At 34.8% G+C, this 20,856-nt stretch overlaps 1 protein-coding gene across 2 annotated transcripts in view; it reads left to right on the plus strand.

Annotated features, from left to right (window-relative positions):
* Window positions 1-20,856, plus strand: part of FSTL5 (follistatin like 5) — a 272,462-nt gene that overhangs the window by 186,457 nt on the left and 65,149 nt on the right. For both annotated transcript variants that reach the window (XM_064710753.1, XM_064710754.1), the window contains exon 8: window positions 18,418-18,538. In XM_064710753.1, the coding sequence (XP_064566823.1) occupies window positions 18,418-18,538 (121 nt within the window). The remainder of the gene's footprint in view (window positions 1-18,417; window positions 18,539-20,856) is intronic.

Here is a 20,856-nt window from a genome sequence, read left to right on the forward strand (position 1 = left end):
GACTAAAAATAAGCTTTCATCTGTATTTTGTATGCTTCTGGGTATGCTTTCTTTGTTTTGGCTATTTTGTATTAGCAAAGTTCAAAATGTGGACAAATTGTTACTTTGGGAGTTATGCTGTCTGTCTAGCCCAAGTGAGTCTGAAATCACCTGAACTGTTATGTGTGTGGAATATTGCTGCAATGAAATATCTAGTTTGTCTATTTTTATTCCTTTTTTTTATGAATGCTTTATTTTTAAGGTGAAAATTGTTCCCACACATCATCTCTCTTTTATGTCTGGTTTTGTTAGTTCTGATGGTAAACTGAGCTTCCTCAGCGTGGTGCTTTGTAAAATAATGGACAATTTCAAAGCTCAAAAGCTCATCTTGCTTGAGTGATGGTTTTAAGTCCCTTGAGAGGCTTAGGATAACCCAAGATAATCTGAGAAGTTCTCTGTTAAATATAATTGCTCTTGTTTGATATTAATCACATGACTTACATTGAAAAGTGTCTTGCTCATGTCCACAAGATCTGTCTGCAATATTTGTTAGCTTTCTGTAAATATTCCTGATGTTCAAAACCATTATTTGGAGTTCTTACTAATCAATTCTAAGTGTAATAGCTGGCATGAGCTGTTGACAGAAAAAAGGAAGATGCATCTGTAGACAGAAATAAAAGGGAAATGATGAATGGAAATGATGAAGCTAACAGCTCAGCTTAAGACTGAAAGGTTCACTTGGTGTTTTTGCAGACATGAAAAGAGCAAGTGATTTCTAAGCTGGATACATACATTTTTGAGTATAAAAAAAGCCAAACAAAAACCAAAACAAAAAACAAAACCAAGAAAAAAGCAGCAAAAAAAACCCCCAAAAAACCAAAAAACAAGCAGAGAAAGTTCTTGTGCTGGGTGCAGGTGCCCAGGGATTGGCATCAGGGGCTGCAGTGTGGCCTCTTAGGGAAAAGGACCGGAGATGTCACATGCTGTATGCAGCCATTCCCAAAGGACCATTGGCAGGGTACACCCATGGCATCTCTGAAAGAACGTTCAAAAAAGGGCATAAAAAACAGGGAGAGAGAGAGAGATTAGAGAACAAAAAAGAGCAAGAAACAGCAGAGGTAAGTCTAAAACTGGAAGAGCAGAAGGTAGGGCTTTGTGAAGAAGATATCCAAAGCATCTACATTGGATCAGGTTTATCTTGAAGGACATTTGGACAATTGCTTGACCAGTCTGGTGACTTTTTATGATCCAGTGGTGGCAATGGTTGACAAGGTAGGGCCAACAGATGTCACCTATCCAGACTTCTACAAAGCCCTCAATACGGTTCCATGCAATATCTGCGTGGATGGAGGGACGGATGGATGGATGGAGCCACAGGTTGGGGTCAACATCTCTTTCATTGTGTCTAAGTGGAGGCCAGTGGCAAGAGGTGTCCCTCAGGGTCTGTCTTTGGCCTAGTGCTCTTCAGCATCTCTGTCAATGACACAGACAGTGGGATCGAGGTATCCCTCAGCAAGTTTACAGGGGACATGAAACTGAGTGGTGCATTTGACATAACTGAAATCTGGGATGCCTCCCAGGGGGACAAATCTGAGAGGTGGATCTGCAGGAACCTCATTGTTCATAAGCAAAAATTAAGTTTTAGTTTAGTCCCTTAACAGTTTAGTTACGATTCAAATACAGAAAGAGAAGGTCAGATTCAATAGCTTCTGAGTGAGGCACTAAAATTAATAGAGCTCAAATATATGTATATGTGGGATATTAATCTCTCTTTCCAGATAAAGTAAAATAAGGAGGAAGAAAAAGTTAATGGTGCCTGGATTAAAAGAAGAAACAACAAAAGAATGGGGAGAAAGACATTGAGTTAGATTTGTCCTCAGACCTTGTTTTCTTCAAAATTTATTATACTTTTCACTGTTTTCATAGATTTGATCTCTCTCTTTATTTCTAGATTCTTTACTGCTTGTATAATATCAGATGTCCCCAGAAGCAGTGTACTTTAAGTTTTACTGTAGCTGTATTATAAATTATAATGATATTTGCCTAACTCTGGGAATTCTTAATTTACTCAGTTATACAAGAACCACATCGGAGCATCTCAAGACTAATAATGTTGTGTAAAGAGCAGTACATTTTCTGAAAATGACAAGGCAAACACTGACCTGGGAAGATAGATAGCTAGGGTTTTGGGGTTTTTTTCAGTAAAATGGATCAAAGATCAACATAACTGGAAGTCACCACATATATAGGGAACCAGGCTAAGCAGTAGTGACAATGTGATTTTGCAAGTGTTCATACTTAGAAATTAAGGTTTTGCACTATCCAGACCTCAATATGAATTAAGCTATTTGCTTTGAGGAGGGACAAACTCAGAACAATATAATGTCCTAGTATTTTGTCAAATGGAAAAATGCAACAAGGAGGAAAGGAATCCGGGTCTAAACTGAAATTGATAGCCCAATTTTTATATATATTTAAAATATTCCACTCCTCTACTGAAAGTGTACAAGATATATCTCTAAAGCTGTCAACTGTGGAGTGGCTAAAAATGAGTCTTGATAATGTCTAATGTCTTGTATATTCTAAGACATTTTAAAGAAATATCAAGAAATACCATTTGACTTTGAAAGGATGACAATAGAAATATGTATTTAAATAGTATATTTGAAAATGTTCTATCAAGTGTATGTTAATGACATTACTGATAATATCCAGTTGAATAATATCCAGTTGATAATTTTAAAAGTCCTTAGTTCTCCTCATCTCTTCTTGTGGTACTTATAACTACTTTTTGTAGAAGTACTGCATCTTGCTACTAATCCTTCTCTTACTGAAACTGATGGGAGGCAGGGATAATTAGCACCCATCTGAGTGAAATTATGAAAAATTATATGCCTCTGCAAATTTTACTTAAATTGTAATATAATTGTGCTGTGACTCACTACAGAACTGATATCACAGGGCATTTTGATGATATTTCAGTACACATATAGAAAGGAATTTTTTTGCTCGCTGTTATCTTGCATCTTAAATTTAATATTTGCCTTTCCACTTTCTTCTTGTTTTTATCTAACCTACTATTCATTAGAGATAATAATTCCCACGTATGAAAAATAGCAGATGTATTTCCCAAATGCAATGCATGTTATTTTTTAGTCTTAATGCATTCACGTGTTTAAAGTTTTTGTAACTTAATTTACTTTATTGTTTTTCTGATACTTTATTCCAGCTTTGCCTTCAGGTTCTTTCCTATACATGAGCAATCTTACTTTTCTTATAAGATCTTGGCCCTTTTTTTTGAATTTATTGAAGATCTACTGGGATGGTTTGTCCACATGCAAAGTTAAACAGTAATTTTTCAAAATAGTGTAGTTCAACTTTTTCCTTTTGGTAAAAGCCCATAATATCTCTCTTTAGGCTGCCTTCATGGAAAGAATCTAATATTTCAATTTTGGGGTTTTTGAAGTTAGGTATAGATTACCTTTTCCTCAAAACTTCTGATTTTTTTATCTTGTTAAAATTAATTTATGCATAAAAGTTGACCCTTTTTTGGTGGCAGTCGGCATTTTCTTCTTGACATCTTTGCCCTTCACCCACCAAGAAAATCCAAAAGACTGTAATGAAGAATACCAATAAAAACCAACATTCTTTAAAGAACACAATGTCTTCCATTCTGTAGAGTTCTAATCAGAAACTGATGACAGAAAGTTTTCCAGATTCTCCAAAACATAAAGCACCTTTCCTAGAAAGGACTCGAGACATTTGAGCTCTTCTTTTCCTTCCAGCTTTTCATTCTGTGTTCCCCCTTTTATTATTCTTAAGAAAAATCTCAGGAGAACCTCATGAATGATTCCTTTCCACATTGTTTTCTCCCATGGGATAATATGGACCTACATACAAGCTTCTCTTTATACACTGTTGAATTGTTCTTAATACAGCACAGTTATGACTCTAATACAGCGTTAGAAATATGAATGTCTGAGAAAAATATGTGTGTGTGTGTATGCATGTGTGTTTGTACTTCTGACAGAATCCCAGGTGAACCATAATGTCAGGAAAATATCCTTCAATCTTTTCCTTAAATCACATAAAACAACACTTAAAAGTTAATTTGGTTTTTTTTTTAAGTTAGGAAATAAATTAGAGGACTTAAATTTAAAGAGAGGAAAAATTAATAGTCTAAACTGAATAGTGTCCTATTCAGTTTAACCTGTTCTGGCTAGGCAGGTTAAATTTTTGCAGTAGCCAGGAGGGCACATGTCTAGGACCCAGGCAGTATTCTACCACATGACATCACTTTTTGGGAATGGGGCCAGGGCTCCCTTCCACGTGGAGTAGCATGGCAGAGGGAGCAGTCAGGTGTTTGGGGGATTCTGTGGAGGCAGGTGAGCAATCACGTAATGAATCGTTCACTTCTTTTCCTCTTGTATGATCTGCCATTAGTATTGTTGCTGTTACTGTTTGTTGTCTTGTTTCATGGCTATTTCCAGTCAATTGTTCTCAGTCCATCATCTTTCCCTCTTGTTCCTCCAGTTGTCCTCTCCAGCCTGCCACATGGGGATGGGGTGTGATTGAACTCCGCATGGTTTGGCAAGTTTCAGTAGGAACATTACATTAGGGAATACCATTCCTAAAGCTTGAAAAAAGATGTTCAAAGTTCGCATACATTTCTTTAATATCAAATATCCTAAAAGAGGGAATTCCTGCTTGCATTGCACTGACTTTCTGATTTATTGCAGCAAGATCTGCATGCTCTTGTTTTATTCCTGAGGAGGTTTTCCTCCTCCCTGCAGTGTTGCCATGGGCCATCTCACTGCTTGTGTGAGGGAAAGTGTAGTGTCCTATGACATGAAGAGAGCCCTAGAACCTACTTCCCTGCAGAGGTGATGCTCCTAACCTCATCCTTTTTGGAAGACAGTAACTCATATTCCAACAATGAACAAACACAATGCCATTGGCAAAAAGCTGGCAGTCTTGTTCAGTACAAAATCTGGATCCTGATCAGTTTATTTTGACCTTTAATCACTAAATGGCAATGCAGCAACTTCAGTGTGTGTGATCTTCTGTGTGGTATTGTGTGTTACAACCACAATATATATATGAAGTTATATATGTATAACTTCATTGTATTTGAGGTTCATTTTAAAGGCCTAATTGCAGGTGGTTCCTTGTACATTATGTTTTTGCCACCTCTTAAACACACTACAACTTTCAGATATTTTCTACTCATTTTTCTGATGAGGTGGTTGGATTTGATAAACAGTGACTCATCAAAGTCAGCATGTTTCTATTTTTATCTATATTGAATTGCCCTTTATCTGTTACACAGTTTTTCTTTTAAGTAGGATGCATTATTACACTTTCTTTTGTATTCATGAGTTGAATACCAGTTTTGTTTTGTTCTTTTCTACTCCACTTGTTAGGATTCGATTGAGAGATGCCTCTGCCTGACTTAGATACAAATGAGACCATATGCCAAAATCAGTAATATGGATTTTATTTAACAGGTAATGTGAGGTAAAGAGATATAAAGAAATAGGAAAGAGGCGGGGGGGGGGGGGGGAGAAGTGAAGGAGAAAGAGATCAAGAAGAAAACAATCACACACTGTGGATCTAGAGGCATCCCATTGGTCCTCCTTCACCCTGGTCTTCTTGGTAGTGGGGTCCCAGAGTCTTCTGGAAGCACCACTCCACTTTTATGCAGGCCAATTTGTGGGTTTCCATGGATGTTCACAGATGTTCCCATAACGGAGGGTGGCATGTGTATAAGCAGCTGTTTCTCCTCCCACAGTTTGCCATAGTGGGAATTTTTGTCCAGATGCATTAGCGACGGTGTGTTAACCAAACTTGAGCTCCTCTAGGCCTGGAATAGACACCCTCCTGTTGCAAATTCCTGTCCTCTGGTCTTATCTCAAGCTCACTCTGCTGTAGTCTTGACAATATTTGAGGCAGTTGTGGTCTTTAAGTCTCTTACATCTCCCCGTAGCTCAAACAGTGTCTTCCTGGGACCTTTTTTTTTCATTTCAGAGTCTCCCATGGGGGTGTTGTGTTTATAGAAAGGTCAGAGAAAATATAGAAACAGCAGGAGAATGACACAAGCAATTATACAGTGCACGATAGCTATCCCAGCGATTACAAAAGTAACTCCAGTTGCAATCATTGAAGTTTTCATTGTAGGCATTGCCCCCACCCCATGAGTAACAAGGATTAGAGTATGGACATCAGCCAGTAAGCTACCTTTGGGTCTGGAGTGATTGGAAAAGCTCTTATGTTTGACCAGTGATTTCCTTAATTTTGACATGGGCTTCTTCAACTGATGATGTTGCATTGAGAATGGTAATGCAACACTTGGTTTCAGTAAGATTTAACATTCCACATATTCCTTGTTCCTTTAATAATAACATATCTAATGCCAACTGATTTTGTAAAGCCATTTTTGACACTAGTTGGTCTTGCAAGTTCAGCTCTAGGAGCAGATATTACTTGGGAGCATGTACCTGCCATGTAATATTTTCCAATGCCCATTGGTGCTGTGTGATAACAATAGAAGGTGTAAAAAATATTGGAAGTCCTAAAGCTGTATTTTTTCTCCATTGTATAATCATCACATCTATTACTGATCAATTCCCATATTTTTTCAGGAGAACTTGTTTTCTGCTGTGTCTTTCCTGTGTCTTTCCTGAATAATGAAAGATGGAATTTGGGTAAATGGATGGGAGTTCTATCCTGCACCTTAGACCAGCGTGCTGAGTTAGGAACATCCCAAAGCTAATCCAGGTGGTGCAGGATAGCTGCACATCCAGGTGTCTATCAAGTACATTTGGGGCTCGAATTTAGGAGTAACTAGTACTCCTTTTTATTTCAGGCATCAGAACTTTTATCATACTTTTTTTTTCACTCTTACCCATTTTCCCTGTATTTCAAAATTAGTGAAAAGCTTTTATATTTTGTGTTACAAGATGAATTCTAAAACTTCTTGAGCATCTCTTCTTCACTCCCATAATATCTTTCTACCTTAAGCTTTTCTTTGAATTCAAATTCATTGTTTTTTCTGTTCTTTTCTGTATATCTATATAAAGATGCAGGTTATGTCTGCATTCAATATTCGTGTTATTAGCAAATTCATTTTGTGCTATTAATTTCTGATTAGCTCATCAAAAAATTGCACTTCAATTTTTTTGTATGGTTATAGACATACTCTTTTAACTTTGTCTGCTATACACATCCGTCAACTGGGTGAAAAACAGCATCATTTCTGAATAATTTTATTAGTAGTTACATATTTATTTCTCCAACTTTTCCAGTCATTTTGCAGTAGTTTTGCTATCCTAGTAGACTTAATGCTTTTCACAGCTTTCAGAAGAATTATGCGAAAGGGTTTTACAGTACACAGAAAGAATACTGAGCTTTTCAGGTTATTATTTTAGAAAAGAAGTCTTGAAAGAGCAACTCGACTATGCTACAGCTAGCAGTAAAGGTCATTCCTTCTTAAGAGCATGAGAAAGATGCTTTGTTAATAATAGACTCTTGTGGCTCATAGTCCTGACTTTCCAATCACTGCTATAGTACATTAAATAGGAGGGCCATATCACCAGCAATAAAAATGCTTTGATATCCAGAAGTCTGTTTCATTGAACAGAGTGGCACAATTGCTTAAATACCAAAAAAAAAAAAAGGGAGAAACCCTGTCTGGCCCACTATCACAAGCAGCCCAGGAGGAAAAATTACAATAGGTAGGGCATAATTACCTATTGGGAACTTGGCTTAACTGTCATTTATATATATTCAAAAAAATTCTTTTTTTTTTAATACTGCAGAAGTGTACAAGGGTGTTTACTTAGTACTGATTCAGGAAGAAATTTTCTACCGACCTGAAATATAATTGGTCCTGCTCTTTGCAAAAGTCAACATGAAGCAAATTGTTTGTCTGGACCAAGTCTGATCAGTTTGTGAACTCTGACTGGATAACAACAGAGGAGGATTTATCTGCCATGATTTTCAAATGATGATATTTAACATTTCTCTGAATCAAACTGGTCAGTGATCTATCTACTTATATACCTGACACCAGGTATCCATTCATATCTAAATTTAATTAGATCTACTTTAGCTTAGACTGATTTCTCTTTCACTTGTTAATTTTATCACCTTCATATGTGTTCTTCTTTCTTTTCTTTTTCATTTTTGTACTGTTCTCACATTGCTATATTTATAATCTAGAGATTCCTTTTCAAAAGGACTCATTCTGAATTTTTCTGTTTGGGTATGTGCAAGAGCCTTTGTATCCATGGCAGAGTGTTTTCATTGATCAGTTCAAAAGGAATGATAAATGAAACTAGAGGTTTTCCTAATTTAATATGATTTTGGAAACAGATCTATTAATGATGTCCATCTGATTCTCCTTTCATGTACGCTTGGCTTAAAACTACAACCAGAAGTAGGGAAGTTGAAACAGTCCTTCTAAATAATATCTAATTTGGTTTGATATAAAAAACTGTCCTTGAGTAAGGAGAATTCAAGTGAGTTTACAGAGGGTCACTGAATCTGCATTCTTTATTATACTTTTATGGGTAAAGATAGGTAGAAGAGACTGGATTTTATGACAGTTACTCAAAAGCACCTGCTAAGGATATTTTGGTTTTGGCTGATTAACGTATTTCTTCTAGAACTTTCTAAGAGAAATATAGTAATGTTTTCAAATTATAAGCTTTTGCATATAGATACTTAATTGAAGTATTGAAAAGAAAAAATAATTTTTCTTTACGTAGAAAATAAATTTCAGGCTACCTTGATAAAATCATATAGTCTTATGACTCTCATCTGAAGTATGTTATCTTTCCTGGTTTAAGAGCAGATTTGTGTGTCCATTTTTTAAGCATTTTATTTCAAATAGTTCTGTTATTTAAGTAGGAGAATGTTATGTCTTCCTTTCTAGAATATGTGCTCCTTCTAGGCAAAAATCTGTCTTTACAGACCTGTTTGTATTAATTTGAAATAAGATGGAATTGCCATACTCTGGTACAGTAAAATATCAATGACTTTTGTAGACAAGATACTTAAAAGTTTGTGCAGCAATTTGGCAAATGCCATGAATTCTGTGAAGTTCCTGCTATTGTAACCTATAGTTAATGAAAAATGACTGAAATCCTGTTTTGCCTTCACATTTTTAACATGATATGCATAGTTAAAACATCAGACGAGAAATTCATTCATGAAAAAGACTGAAGTTTAACCTGTGATTATTGAACAATTAACATGTCAAAAGGAAGGCAGGGAAGAAAAAACTACCTTTTCTCCCAGCCCTCTGTATTAATAGAGACTTTATTTCTGACATGGATTCTATGATTAGTTGGCAACAGCTAATGATAGAGTTATAATTGGAGTAAAATATAATTGAAACCAGGGGTTAGCTAGAGAAAAAGAACTTCTGTACATTTCAGTCTTCCAAAGTAAGACTGTACTGTATATAAGGAAAATATATTATGGTATTTCAGTGATAGACTTTTATATGGTGACAGTAGCATAGAATCTTTTTAATGAGTAGTGCTGTCTCATTTTTTAAAATAAAAGCAAGGAACAAGGGTGAAAAAAGAAAAGATAGTGTATATAGATTCATATTTTGTACAGGACTTGCACTTCTAAAAAAGTTTTGGGCCCATTACAGAAAATGGAAAAGCAAAAATTATTTACAGGAGAAAAATAATGGTCCAATAAGAATTAAAATTATTTTGGTACATCTTGTAGAAATTTCAAGTGTGTTAACAGAGAGTTAGCTATTGTTGCAGCAGAAGAAAGTGCTTATTGTGATTGACAGAGCAGTGGTAAAATTGGAGTAATGGATGTCTCACAGAAGAGGGAACCTGTTAATTTAAAGAGAGCACAGGAATGTGGTCATGACTCAGTGTGATGCTGTCATTTGCATATTAATTTTTATATAAGCATTTCATTTAACTGGAGTTTCTGGTCTTATTTTTAAACTGTGCAATTGAAAGTACTTGTGTTCAATTTTTTTTTAGAACTATTGTAATGCATGGGAATCTCGTGTACCTCTTAAGGTACTTTGCTTTTAAATAACACACAGTTTACCTGCAACAGGATATAGTAAATGTTTTATGTATAACAAAATGAGCATTTAATAATAGCAAACTGTCTAAATATCAACAACCTTTATTTGTTAATACCATCCAGAAAATATTTATTATGACTATTCAAAATCCCTTTTAAAATGGGGAATTTCCAACCTCAGTTTATGACTTGAACACAGACCAGATGTAACAGAAAGAAGAAACAGAAATATCTTATTGATAATAATGTAGTAATTAGAAAGTAATGAGATTTTGCTAGTTCAGCAAATTATGCTATTGCCTTTGTGTATGAATAACTATTGTGATACCTGTAGGATTAACATAACATCTTTGCTTCATATCAGTAAAAGAAGGCCTACTTGGTACAGCTCTATAAAATATATTTGTGAGGGCCACTGTATGCTGAAAAATTTTATTTCTTTACTGAAAACTTTTTGAACACTATTTTTTCTTGTTTTATACCAAGGTGTTCTTCCAATGTCTTACAGTTAACCTGATCAGAAACCACAACCAGATTATACAATGAGACCAAAAAGATCTCAATTAATTTCTGTATAGATGGAAAACAAACAAAAAACCTACCTCCAAAGCAAAACCCAAAGAATTTTCCCTGCATAAATAGTTTCTGTGCTTACAGGAAAGGTTGCTGCCAATGACCTTGAAGTGTCTTTTCTTTAATTGATATCAAGGAATCAATCTTGCTTGTTAAGATTTCTTGTGATAAGGAATTAGACCGATGGACATGGATTGTTGTATTAGTGGTTTAAGCAAAGGCAGTGGGTGTAAAGCTTAGATAACCAAGATTAGTATTAAATGTAAATTGTCTCAGCTTTCAGTATTTTAGTAGCATAAATTCATTATCTTTTTTCAGTACTCCAGTTTCATACTGAGTGCTTGGTTCAAATGAATGGAATTTTCTGTTTATTTAAAAGGATCTAAGAATAATATTTCAGAATTATTGGATGTGTCAATCTTGGCTAAATCCTTAAGTGAAGCTGCTGTGCTGGTATTCAAATTGCTAATATTTTGATTTTATAAGAAAAGAGAAAAAGATGGCAAGGAATGTATGACATTCACTTTGTTGTATGTAATCAGGTGTATAGCTGAAAAAAAAGTTTAGTGTAGGAATTGCATCCAGAGTCTTTCTAAGCATCTTTGTGCCTATTTCTTGCATGACATACTGGATAACAAACTGACTCAAGTGGGATTGTGCTAATAATCCAAGTAACGTGTGACTGGCCCTGTTTTCTTTGTACTGTTGTCTTTAGATCATATATTAATGCTGCATTTAAAATGAGCGATCACCTGTAGAAAAACTTTGTGATTTATAATGGGCCTTTTTCCTCCCTAGTATGCTAAGACAGGGCCAAGGTGAATCATTCTGATTTTTAAATCATTTTAAGGTACTAGGTTTCCTTTTTTTTCGCCTGCCACTTAGCCCAATACACCCTTTTCAGTTGCAACATATTAGGGGATTTTCAAAAAATCTCTATCTTTTTTGGTTTAGTTTTTTTTTTTTTTGTCTGCAAGATATTTAAAAGTTGTTTGAAAAGATATTTTTGTTGTCTATTTATTGGTTTATCACACGTACATAAAGGAGTTTCTGACAACCCAAAATTTATCCCACTGCGTTTTTGTGGATTGCATAAACCTTGAAGACCCTCTACCTACTTGTCTGTCTCCCTCCTGGATAATTCATAGATACATGGGATGGACTAGATAATAATTGGATAAAAATTTGAATAACACAAAAATTTAAGGGTTATTTGTTTCCTTTTTTTTTTGTAGATTCTCTTGAGTTTTGTAAAGAAACATCTGGAGAACTTGATTTCTATGAAATGAAGTGGATTTTTGTTTCAAGATTAGTCTAATTCAGGAACCAAAGATATGAGTTATTTTCAATATAAGAAAAGGGCTTTGGACTGATGCAACTAAAACTGAAATCCAGTGTTTTATGCAGTAGGAAGATCAAAAATTCCAATAAACTTTATAAAATTAAAACAGAATATTTTGTAGTATTTGAAAACAGATTAAATCTTAGCACAGTATAATTATGTAGTGTGATATTTTTAGAATCAGAAAAATTTAGTGGATATTCAGTGAATTCTAAACTGAATCACCTCAGAGAGTAAATTGCATCAGTACTTCTGCTCCTCTGGCCCTTCCTAACACTTAGATACACTTTGGAATATGATCCAAGTAAACTGTATAGTGCAAAGCTAGTTTATCTTTGCAAAACTAGCTTGGAGTGTGATAATAAATATATCTACAATTAAAGCTGATTAAAAAAAAAGGCACAGTTTGTTGGAATGATAATAAACTGTGGTAATTGAGTAAGTATTATAAGTTCATTTCATTGGTTATGAGTTTAACTTGAAAAATATGTGAGGAATGAATGTCAAATAGATTTATCTGATTAAATCTGATTATATAACAATTCGGTTTGTTAAAAAGGAGTAAAAGTCAAATGGTATATGAGTCATTCTGAAGATCTCTGTGTAGCATGAAGCAATAAAAAAGACAGCTGTATCAGAGCATGCTGAATTTTCTATTTAAAATATACTGCGTCTACTCAGTTGGAGGTTTTGAATGTCTAAATAAATTAACAGTCCTTATTGCCAATTCATCACAAGATAACGTAAAATTACGGAGTTTTTGGGGAAGTAAAAGGTTAGTGATGTTTTATGGCTAGCCTCAAGAGCTCTAGTACTTTGGCAAGCTCTCACTTATGTCTAGTGTCTGCCATAAACAAGAAAAAAATACCAAATTCTCTTTACACATCTACATATCAAATGAAGTCATTATTCTCACTGGTAATCTAGCACTGAGGCTTTTTATGTCACTTTCCTGTTTCATCCCTCTTCAAGTTCTTAAGAGGTTGGAACATTATTAGATTTCCAAATAGCAAAACCAATTTTTAATCAACTGACAGTTTTTGAAAAGCACAAAGCAGTTGCATGTTTCATGTAGAATAATGGATATTACCATTTATCAGCTGTTACTATTTCCTCATGAAGTGAAATTGCAGTCCTTACTATATCTCAGAGAATAAAGGGAAAATCATACATATCTAATTGATTATTTAAACAGGTACAGTGTTATTGTATTCACTTCCAGTCAGAGAAATAATATTCTTCTCAGATTTGCTGAATACAGCCAAATCCTTCTCAATTCAACTACTGGCCTGGACTTATGCATTACAAAGTCTTATTTTAGGAAGCAAGAATAGAGGGTGGCCTCTGCATTGAGCATTTGTAGTATAATACAAGCTTAGGAAGATATGCATGAAGACTTTCTCAGCATGGGAGATTTATTTAGATGTTCTGAATTACTCACCAAATGTTCACCACTTTACTCAGTGATCAGTAGAGTAAGGCTAGTAAAGCTATTTGCAATAATGGGATACAGCCTTTGTAAAATTCAGTCATTATTTGCTTTTTACTTTCTGTTCTCCCCAGTGTCAAGAAAAGAGGAACCAATGAAATGCTTGGAATATCTAATTGTAGGTAGGAAGTTTGTTTTCAGAGAGAGGTGGGTGGCAGCAGAGAGAGGTGGGTGGCAGCTAAGACAGTGAGCACTGGCAGATCCACTGAATGATCCCATAAAAGGATTTTGCTGCCCTGAGCTTTCTCAAATGACTTTAAAAGAAGTTTAGGAAGATTAATTTCCTTTGACCAAAACTAGTCTGCATTAACAGTCACGAACTGGTGTCTGATGTTGTATTCTTGAGAACATAGTTTCTTTTAAGATTTTATCACTTTGTACTGCATATACTGTACTAGTGTTTATGTTAGACTGTGCACTTCCCTTCTTTAAGCTTTGGCATGATTTGCTATTTTCTGTCAGGCTGATTCTTCAACCAGTGGACTTACGCTAGATTCATGATTTGTTCTTATTGCAGCTGTAAAATTTAAGACTGAGAGAAGGTTTGCAGAATTTGTGCTTATGAAATGCAGGATTTGTTTTCCCTCTTAATCTAGAAGGAAAACTTTAAAAAGAATCTTGGATTTCTGCCAAATGCAATTTTTCTCAGGGTTCTTTTTGGAATATATTTTCTTTGTGACAGTCAGTAGTAAAGTGCAGAGTTGCATTGCTTTGCCAGTGTCAACAGAGAAACTGATTACTTGGAAAATAGTTGTAGCATTGACATTAGCACAAAAAGCCTCAGCTGATTTTGTCTGGCAAATGAACCATACGTAAATAATTATTTTTTAAAATGTTTCTAGTTAACCTTCAAAAGGATATCTACTTTCTGTGTCCTTGTAATGAAGGAAGTTAGAGGTACTGAAAAATCTTTGAAATATGAGCAGGAATGTGACATTAGTATAACTGGTACTTCCATGAGTTGACTGAAATAAAATGCAGCAAGCTTGGGAGGATGTACAGGAAATAAAAGGGAATATGTGTCCTGGTTGTGTTTTACAAGCAAACAACTGTTGTTCTGAGAATATCTGGTTTCAGGTATTGGTACAGCCTTCCCCTAGCAAACCAATACAAGATTTTAATTCGTAGCTTCAGATTTTCTACCTGATCAGCTTAGAGACAGATGACGTGGGGTTTTTTGCTTTTCCCCATTAAAAAAATCAAGATTTTCCTTTAAAACTAAGGAAAATGCCCCCACCCAGAGAGTTATCATTATAATTTAACTACTGTTGATAACCATCAATAAAGAAGGGTCCAAACAATATATTTTTTCCTTTGTTGTGGATTTGTTAAAGACTGCAAATAGAAATAAAGATAATATGAAAAAGCATGAATTCATAATATTTGGTGTTCACTAATTCATTTATTAAGAACACCAAAAGCTAATTGTTTTTTCTGTTTGATGATAATGTAAGTAAGGACTCTCATCTTCAGTTCACATATCCCATGTACTTTATTTTTTAAAAATTTATTTATACAAAACCAAAACCCCCAAAAAGCCATTTAGGAAAGCAAAGTATGGGCAAAAAATGCTGGAAAAAAAGAGAAAAACCCAAATGGCACAGACCAAAACAAAAATACTCCCAGCTTCTATGATGATGACCCAATTCAAGCAGTCTGTTTCATTATATGTTCTCCTGTAAGGAGAAAGCAAGGAACAGTTTTCCTAGAGCTGTTAATGAAGAAATGCTGGAAAATGGTCATAAATTCTTTCATATGCAAAGCGTTAGCATATGAAAGGGGTTTATAAACCCCAAGGATATAATTGCTGATTCAAAACAAAAAAATCACCTTTCGTTTCTGTTTTATAAACAGCAAGAGAGAAAAGCAAAGATTCACTAGCAAATCGAAATCTTTCTTTATTATTTTGCTCATTATTTGTAACACATATTATGATTTGTGAAATGTCAAGTTCTTCAGGAGAACAGAATTGCAGCTGAACCATTGTTAAGGTAATTATTCAATTCTATCTTTTCATGTATGACAAAAATAATTAGAGTTTCTCAATGTAATTTTAGAAGTACCTTGCCATTCCTATGTGAACAGTAGGAGAACAAAAATTGAGCTTGTAGCAATTTCTTCTTTTTTACTGTCATCAAATGTATTTTCCAAAACGTAAAAAAAACCCCACTTTTCTGTGTTTGTTGCTGTTGATTTTTGAAGGCTCTGTTTCAAAGATGTCTGTGTGTCAGTATAGATACAGGGTTTTTTTAAATTACTCAGCTTGTGAGTTAGTCAATAAAACACTAAATACTTGTCAACATGCAGTGTCAAGTAGCTCTGTTTGTACTGCACCATCCCTTTTCAAATGCTGCTTACAACATTAAGTTCACTTTGTATTGAGTGGTTTGCTTTAATTAACGAAACAAACATTGAACTCAGTATAACAATAAGCTGAGGACATTTATTTTGTAGTTGTAAAAAAAAACCAAACCAAACAACCAGACAAAGCTCACCACTAGCAACAAAACATACTGTCCATAAAATTCTAACTCTCTGAGAGTTATCATGTGTTAATTCTATTGAAATACTAATATAAAATAGCCACAGGAGTGTTTCATCCATGGTTTCTATGAAAAAGAAGGGAGAAACCATGCACAGGCACACATTTACTTAGAAAATAGCAATGGTACCTAAGGATATCATATGCCACAATGAATCAGTTAAGTAGGTATGCTTCAAAGCAATATCTAATAATTTAGCATAAGGAATGTTAAATTAAACTGGTCTCCAGACTGCCTTGTAACAGCTGAATTTTTCTACACTCCATCCACTGCCCTATTTTATTCTCAAATATCTTTGGCAGAGATTAGGCAAAAAAATTCCAAATGGTAATAACAAAACCCATTTTCCAGATAAACTGTAAGTACCTGTAGTGTGGCTCTTTTGAATAGCTGTCCTTTCATCTTCCACTAATAATGTTGTTGAAGAAGAACACTTTGAAAACGTGTGTTCAGCTAGTAAAGGGGAGAAGTAAATTGATCTTCTGCCTCATATATTTTAGAGACAAAGTCAAAATATCCAATAAGGAAGTTTTTTGAAGTTAGTTGGGTGGGTTATTCTGAAGGGGAATTGCGCTGATTCACATCATCAGTTAAAAATGAAGTCTTAAAGAGGGTGCCTTTTTTGATCTTTGCAGTGGTAACATGTAATGTCATATTGAAGATTTGGCAGAAATATTTTCTGTTTAACCAAAGTGCTAATATAGAAACTTGTTGTTATCTTGAGGAAGTCAAGTTATTGATGGTATTACCAGGAGGGTTTATTTTCAGGTGTGTTGTTTTCTTCTCTCAAGGTACCACTAGCAGAACCATTGGAAGCACAGAGTTGTGAATGTGAAATTTAGCTGCCCACACGTCTTTGGATGAAGAAGTACAGAGAGACACATGTTTTTTGAATAATATCTTGAGTGTATTTAAAGAAAGAAAACTGAGAAATTAAAAGGAATTTCATAGAGATTTCAGTTCTCTTGTGTTCTCTAAGAATCAAAACTGAAAACTGAGAACTGAAAAAAAATAAATCCCAATAAGTTGGAAAAGTTGTAGGTGAGATCATGGAAGGATGCAAGAATAGTCATAATGAACCAGAGGTTAATGTAGCCCAGTATTTCTCATTTTTAAGATTCAAAGGACAGCATGTAAGAATAAGGCAGCGCATAGTAATATTTTCTGTTAAAGTTCTTTTACCCTGTAATTCACAGTGACTGAGGTATCGTAGAACCAAAAGCTTTTGGTTTTGCAAGCTTTTGATAAAGTCTTCATGGATTTGAGGACTTTATAGAGAAGGTTACAAAGTTTGTGAAGTAAAAAATAAGGAAGATCTGGTTGAGGATATGAAGGTGAGGACAACCTTGACTACAGTGACCATGAAATGGCTGAGTCAAAGAGCCTAAGAGGAGACAGCAGGGCAAAAAGCAATACAACAAAGGACTTCAGGAAAGGAGACTTCAGCCTGTTCAAGGATGTGCTTAGAAGAATTCCATAAAAGATCATGCTGAAAATAAAAGGGGTCTAAGAGAGATGGTTGGTTTTCAAGGATGACCTCCTCTATGCTCAAGAACAGGCTTTCACAATGAACAGTAAATTAAAAGCAGCAAGAAGTCTGTATTAATGAACAAGGAGCTCTTGACATAACTCAAATAAAAAGAAAAGTGTAAAGAATGACAGGTGACCCAGGAAGAACCTGGAGACTCTGTTTGAATGTGCAGATAAGAAAAGATGAAGCCATCCCAGAATTGGATCTGCTCCAGATATTTGAAGGTGTAGAGAGTTTCAGGACTCTTTCAGCAGCCAAAGAAAGGAGAAGATATGGACCTTTTGCTGAGCTGGCATGGGACCCAGTGCCAAAAGAAGTACAAGATGATAATGTACTAAAAGCCTCTTTTGCCTCAGTCTTGATCACAAACATTTCCTTTCAGGAATCCCAGATCCCTGAAATCAGTTCACAGCAGTAGTGCTTCTCTAATGTATCAGTGAATCTAATGAGAAGAATTGAAGAAAAAGGAGAATTTTTTTTTGTCATGTCTGCTTATTACAAAGAATCGCAACACCTCCACAGGATGTCATTTGACTTGTTAATTTTTGCATAGATTTATATTTTTCTCTGCTCGGTTGCAATTCTCAACAGCTTTTCTTCTGCAAATAACTGTCATAGCTAAGTAAACATATTGCTTCTGCTGAGTTTATCTAGTTGTTAAAATAAAAGTTGTATTTTCTTTTACAGTCACAATATATGTAGCAAGATTAAACAACTCCACCATTCACAAGTAAAATATTTGAATTTCAGATTACTGTCAGATATGCTGGTTTAATATTTGTGATGTGTCATGTCTGATATTTGCATCACAGCTTTGTTGCTGAGATGATGAGCGTAATTACTGTAGAGATGTGGGTTTAATTATGATAACCTTGTTTTTAATCTTTCCTGGTAGGATTTTGGAGATGATGGGTCCCTGTACATCACTAAGGTTACCACAACTCATATGGGAAATTACACCTGCTATGCTGATGGGTATGATAAGCTCTATCAAACTCATGTTCTCCAAGTGACTGGTAAGGAAAAATGTTCTAATTATCAAGTCATAAGAAACCTTAATTTTGTTAAGCAGATCAGTTGTTTCTTTCCTACATTTTTTTGTATTGTGTTACATCTTAATAGAAAAAGATATACTGAGCTCCTTCAAATAACCTTAAAAATAATGAAACACAATAATTTAAACTTATTGCTTCTATAGAATAAGAACTATTAAAAGGTGTAAAGATAGTCCAGAGGACTTCCTTTGCACCTCGGATGTTATGCAGAACAGAAGTGGTTTATATATAAATAGACACACAGATGAAGTAGGTTCTAGTATTAATTTAGTAACCTGGGGAGCATGCTGAGAAAAATAAATGTGTAAGTTTCTTGTGTTAAGAATGCTTTGTTGAATATAAGATTAATAGAATGCACTTCCCTGAAGGTTTTGTAATTGATGTAGGCTTCTAAATTCACATTTATGTTATTGAAATCTACCCATGATTTTAGTAGATTAGCTTGAGGCACCTGGGTTTTAAAACTTGATCTTTACATTTTCCTACATCTGTTCGAGTTCCAGGTAACACTTCATTGAATTCTGTACTTGGACAAAACTGCTTTGTTACTGGTGCCCTGAAGACAGGCCTTTACCTTCTCTCAAGATGATGTACCCTCTCTTTTTTCTCATATGCAATTTATTTCCTAAAGTATTTTAAGGAATTCTTTTCCTCTGATGAAGGGTCTGCTTTATCATCTCTGAGGTTTAGTGACTTTTTTTTTTTTTTCCTGAGAGCGCTTTCAGGTTATTTCAACTCAAATTTTCTTTTAGGCTTAACACTCCCTTTCTGCTGTAAACTACCAGTGCTTGTCATTCCATGTTGTTGTTTAATCCTATCCAGAATCATGTTTGACCTCAATCTTCTCCAAATTTACTTTGCCTTAAGAGGCTGTATTTCTCTCCTGAGGCATACTCTAGCCCTAGTTTCCTGGCCACTGCTGTTACCATCATTCTTTGTTTTGTTAACTGTTAATCAGTTGCATAAGCCCTTATTTGGCTGACTTTTTTTAACATCTGAGAATGCTGAAATATTTTCTTTTATTCTTATCTTTCATGTATATCCATATGAAATACAGCTCCCAAAATTATTTTGGCATTTTATTTGATTTTTCTTCTTTTAATAGCCTTTCCCCCCTTTTCTGTTCTTAATATCTTCACATTTTAAATTCATTTGACACTTAGTGCTTGTTTGCGGTTTTATAAACATTTTGTCTTTGCTGTTATGTTTGTCCAGGAAGCTGGCTTGTAATATTTCTCTATCCATATATTTCAACTTTTTTTCCCTAGTTTCTTCCCCTCCTGAACCACAACATCTTGTACATTGAGTGTTGTCTCCAAGGTAATGGGAAAATGGCATCAACATATTTTCCTCCAAATTTTTCTTCTGGGATTATTTTCTGTCATTTAAAAAGCCAGATAGCAATTACTGGCTAAACTGGTGTGAAGTCTGATGTGCAGTTTATTAATATTTTAATTCCTGAAGACATAGCAAAGTTCTTGGCAAGCTGAACACGTTAGTGAGTTCTTGACCAACATCCTCCTCTGTTTTATGGGGTTTGGTTTTAAGTTATAATTTAAATAAATTATTATTATAATTTAAATAAATTATTCACAAAATTATATTCTTATCAACACATTCCTGGCCAATCCCATGTGTAAATAATCCCCCAGAGGTGCATAGCAAGAGTTAAAATATTCTTGAATTCATGTTTGTCTCAGTTCAGCGCATAATGAGGCAAAACTCCGCTCAAGTTGAAGAAGGTTTTCTGCAAGACTAGAAAATCAAGCAACATAATTTGAGAGAGGTGAAGGAGGACAAATGTAGGTTTTTCTAGTGATAATGTGTCTGACAGAAAATTGGTTTTTCATCTGGAAACCTCTGTAAGCCTCAGATAGCTGCTATTGCAAAAGCTGGCACTGGAGTGGTACCTTCCTAAATGATTTTGGATGTTGATATTTTGGGGAGCAAGAAACAGGCAAAGGAGACCTTTTGAGCAATAGGATTATTTGCTGTGCGTGTTGTGGAAAAATTGAGTTAAATCCACTGAGATGAAAGGTCAAATGAACAGCTCTTCCACAGTTTAGATTTGTACTTCTAAGGAATAAGCTTCTTAAGCACAGGCATGATGGTCAGTACTTGTAGCTGTGATAATGACTAATTAATATAATGATACTTGTATTTACTGGAGAGTCAGTCAAAAGGTTAATGGGATAATGAGACTACGTTGAGCACAAAGATTTAATGTGGAGGTTCAGTGAAAACAATGTAATTAGATTTTAAGTTCGTTCTTGGTTTCC

The sequence above is a fragment of the Zonotrichia leucophrys genome, chromosome 4 (genome assembly GCF_028769735.1).
Source record: "Zonotrichia leucophrys gambelii isolate GWCS_2022_RI chromosome 4, RI_Zleu_2.0, whole genome shotgun sequence".
NCBI lineage: Eukaryota > Metazoa > Chordata > Aves > Passeriformes > Passerellidae > Zonotrichia > Zonotrichia leucophrys.